The sequence below is a fragment of the Babylonia areolata genome, chromosome 24 (assembly GCF_041734735.1).
Source record: "Babylonia areolata isolate BAREFJ2019XMU chromosome 24, ASM4173473v1, whole genome shotgun sequence".
Classification (NCBI taxonomy): Eukaryota; Metazoa; Mollusca; class Gastropoda; order Neogastropoda; family Buccinidae; genus Babylonia; species Babylonia areolata.
The window spans coordinates 38704900-38707399 of record NC_134899.1 but is presented as its reverse complement, the minus strand read 5'-3'; the positions used below and the strand labels follow the sequence as shown (position 1 = coordinate 38707399).

General features: G+C 49.6%; 1 protein-coding gene across 1 annotated transcript in view; it reads left to right on the top strand.

The window, feature by feature from the left end:
- Positions 1 to 2500, top strand: part of LOC143298634 (short transient receptor potential channel 4-like) — a 181033-nt gene that overhangs the window by 142736 nt on the left and 35797 nt on the right. The window contains exon 7 of the mRNA XM_076611513.1: positions 1966 to 2247. Coding sequence (XP_076467628.1) covers positions 1966 to 2247 — 282 coding nt within the window. The remainder of the gene's footprint in view (positions 1 to 1965; positions 2248 to 2500) is intronic.

Below are 2500 nucleotides of genomic sequence, written 5' to 3'. Positions count from 1 at the left end.
GGGGAGAGAGGGAGAGCCGATATGGAGGAGAGAGAGAGGGAGAGCCGATAGGGGAGAGAGGGAGAGCCGAGAGGGGGAGAGAGGGAGAGCCGATAGGGGAGAGAGGGAGAGCCGATATGGGGAAGAGAAAGAGGGAGAGCCGAGGGGAAGAGAGAGAGGGATACCCGAGGGAGGGGGGTAGAGAATGCCGAGAGGGGAGAGAGAGGGGAGAGAGATGGGAGAGAGACAGAGAGAGCCGAGAGGAGGGGAGGGGGAGAGAGGGGAGAGAGAGAGGTAGAGCCGTGAGGGGGAGAGAAAGGGAGAGCCGAGAGTGGGAGAGAGGGGGGAGCAGAGAGGAGAGAGAGGGGGAGCAGGGGGAGAGAGAGAGTACAGAGAGAAGAATAATACATAACGGATAGAGAGTCGGATAAACAGACAGGCAGACTGAGAGACTGACAGAGAAAGAGAGAGACACAGAGAGAGAGAGAGACAGAGACGGAGATTGAGACAGAGTGTGTGTGTGTGAGTGTGTGTGTGTGTGTGTGTGTGTGTGTGTGTGTGTGTGTGTGTGTGCAGAGAGAGAGAAAGAAGAAAAGGGAAAACAGAGGGATAGATAATATGTGTACAGTGTCAGAGAAAAGAATAATGCATAAGGGATTCGGATTTGCTTTCTTGACTGAGAAAACAAAACGTCCCTTCACAAGAAGTCAAAATGCTCCTTCTACTGCTTCTTCTTCTTCTTCTTCTGCGTTCGTGGGCTGCAACTCCCACGTTCACTCGTATGTGCACGAGTGGGCTCTTACGTGATTGACCGTTTTTACCTCGCCATATAGGCAACCATGCTCCGTTTTCGTGAGGGGGTGGGGTGGGGGTACATGCTGGGTATGTTCTTGCTTCCATAACCCACCTTACGCTGACATGGTTTTCAGGATCTTCAACGTGCGTATTTGATCTTCTGCTTGTGTATACACACGAAGGGGGTTCAGGCACTGGCAGGTCTGCACATATGTTGACCTGGGAGATCGGAAAATTCTCCACCCTTTTCCCACCAGGCGCCGTTACCGAGATTCGAACCCGGGACGCTCAGATTGAAAGTCCAATAAAGGAACGACTTCAAAACACACACACACACACACACACACACACACACACACACACACACACGTGACCTTGAATGGTGCTCTGGGCGCTAGTCTTTCGGATGAGACTATAAAGCGAGGTCCTGTGTGTATGTAGCATGCACTTAATGCACGTAGAAGAACCCACGGCAGCAAGAGAGTTGTCTCCTGGCAAATTTCTGAATGAAATCAAATTTGATATTTGTATTTCTTTCTTTTTTTATCACAACAGATTTCTCTGTGTGAAATTCGGGCTGCTCTCCCCAGGGAGAGCGCGTCGCTACACTTCAGCGCCACCCTTTTTTTGTATTTTTTCCTGCGTGCAGTTTTATTTGTTTTCCTTTCGAAGTGAATTTTTCTTCAGAATTTTGCTAGGAACACCCCTTTTGTTGCCGTGGGTTCTTTTACGTGCGCTAAGTGCATGCTGCACACAGGACCTCGGTTTATCGTCTCATCCGAATGACTAGCGTCCAGACCACCACTCAAGGTCTAGTGGAGGGGGGGGAAATATCGGCGGCTGAGCCGTAATTCGAACCAGCGCGCTCAGATTCTCTCGCTTCCTAGGCGGACGCGTTACTTCTAGGCCATCACTCCACATGAGAGAGAGAGAGAGAGAGAGAGAGAGAGAGTGTGTGTGTGTGTGTGTGTGTGTGTGTGTGTGTGTGTGTGTGTGTGTGTGTGTGTGTGTGTGTGTGTGTGTGTGTGTGTGTGAAGAAGAAGGAGAAGAAGAAGAATGATATAGGTGCTGTATAAGTATCTATACCATCATCATCATCATCATCATCATCATCCTTGAAACTGAAAACAAACCGAAAATCTCTCACCGCGGTGTGAGCTGTTTGTTGTTATATTGTTTTTTTCCGACAAGGTACAAGAAGAACGTCGGAGGGGAGACCCCCGGGCGGACCTCCCAAGAGACGAGTGGCCGGCCTACGACCCCAACCTGGTGGCCGAGGCCATGTTCGCTGCCGCCAACATCTTCAGCTCGCTGAAGCTGATCTACATGTTCACCGTCAACCCTTACCTGGGCCCCCTGCAGATCTCCCTGGGCCGCATGCTGATGGACATCCTCAAGTTCTTTGGGATCTTCATCCTCGTGCTCTTCTCGTTCGCCTGCGGGCTGAACCACCTGTACTGGTACTACTCGCAGGTTGGTTGGTTGAAGTTTCGTTTAGTAGATTTATTCCTATTCCATTTTTTGTTGTTTTTTTTGTCACATACACACACACACACACACACACACACACACACACACACACACACACATATATATATATATATATATATATATATATATATAGTGATACGAAACCCTATGGAGAGCTGGACAGTACAAGGTCTTCATAGAAGAAGCCCCCCTCAGTCAAGTGTTTCGGCCCTTAGCTCCTTACACTCTAAGGGGG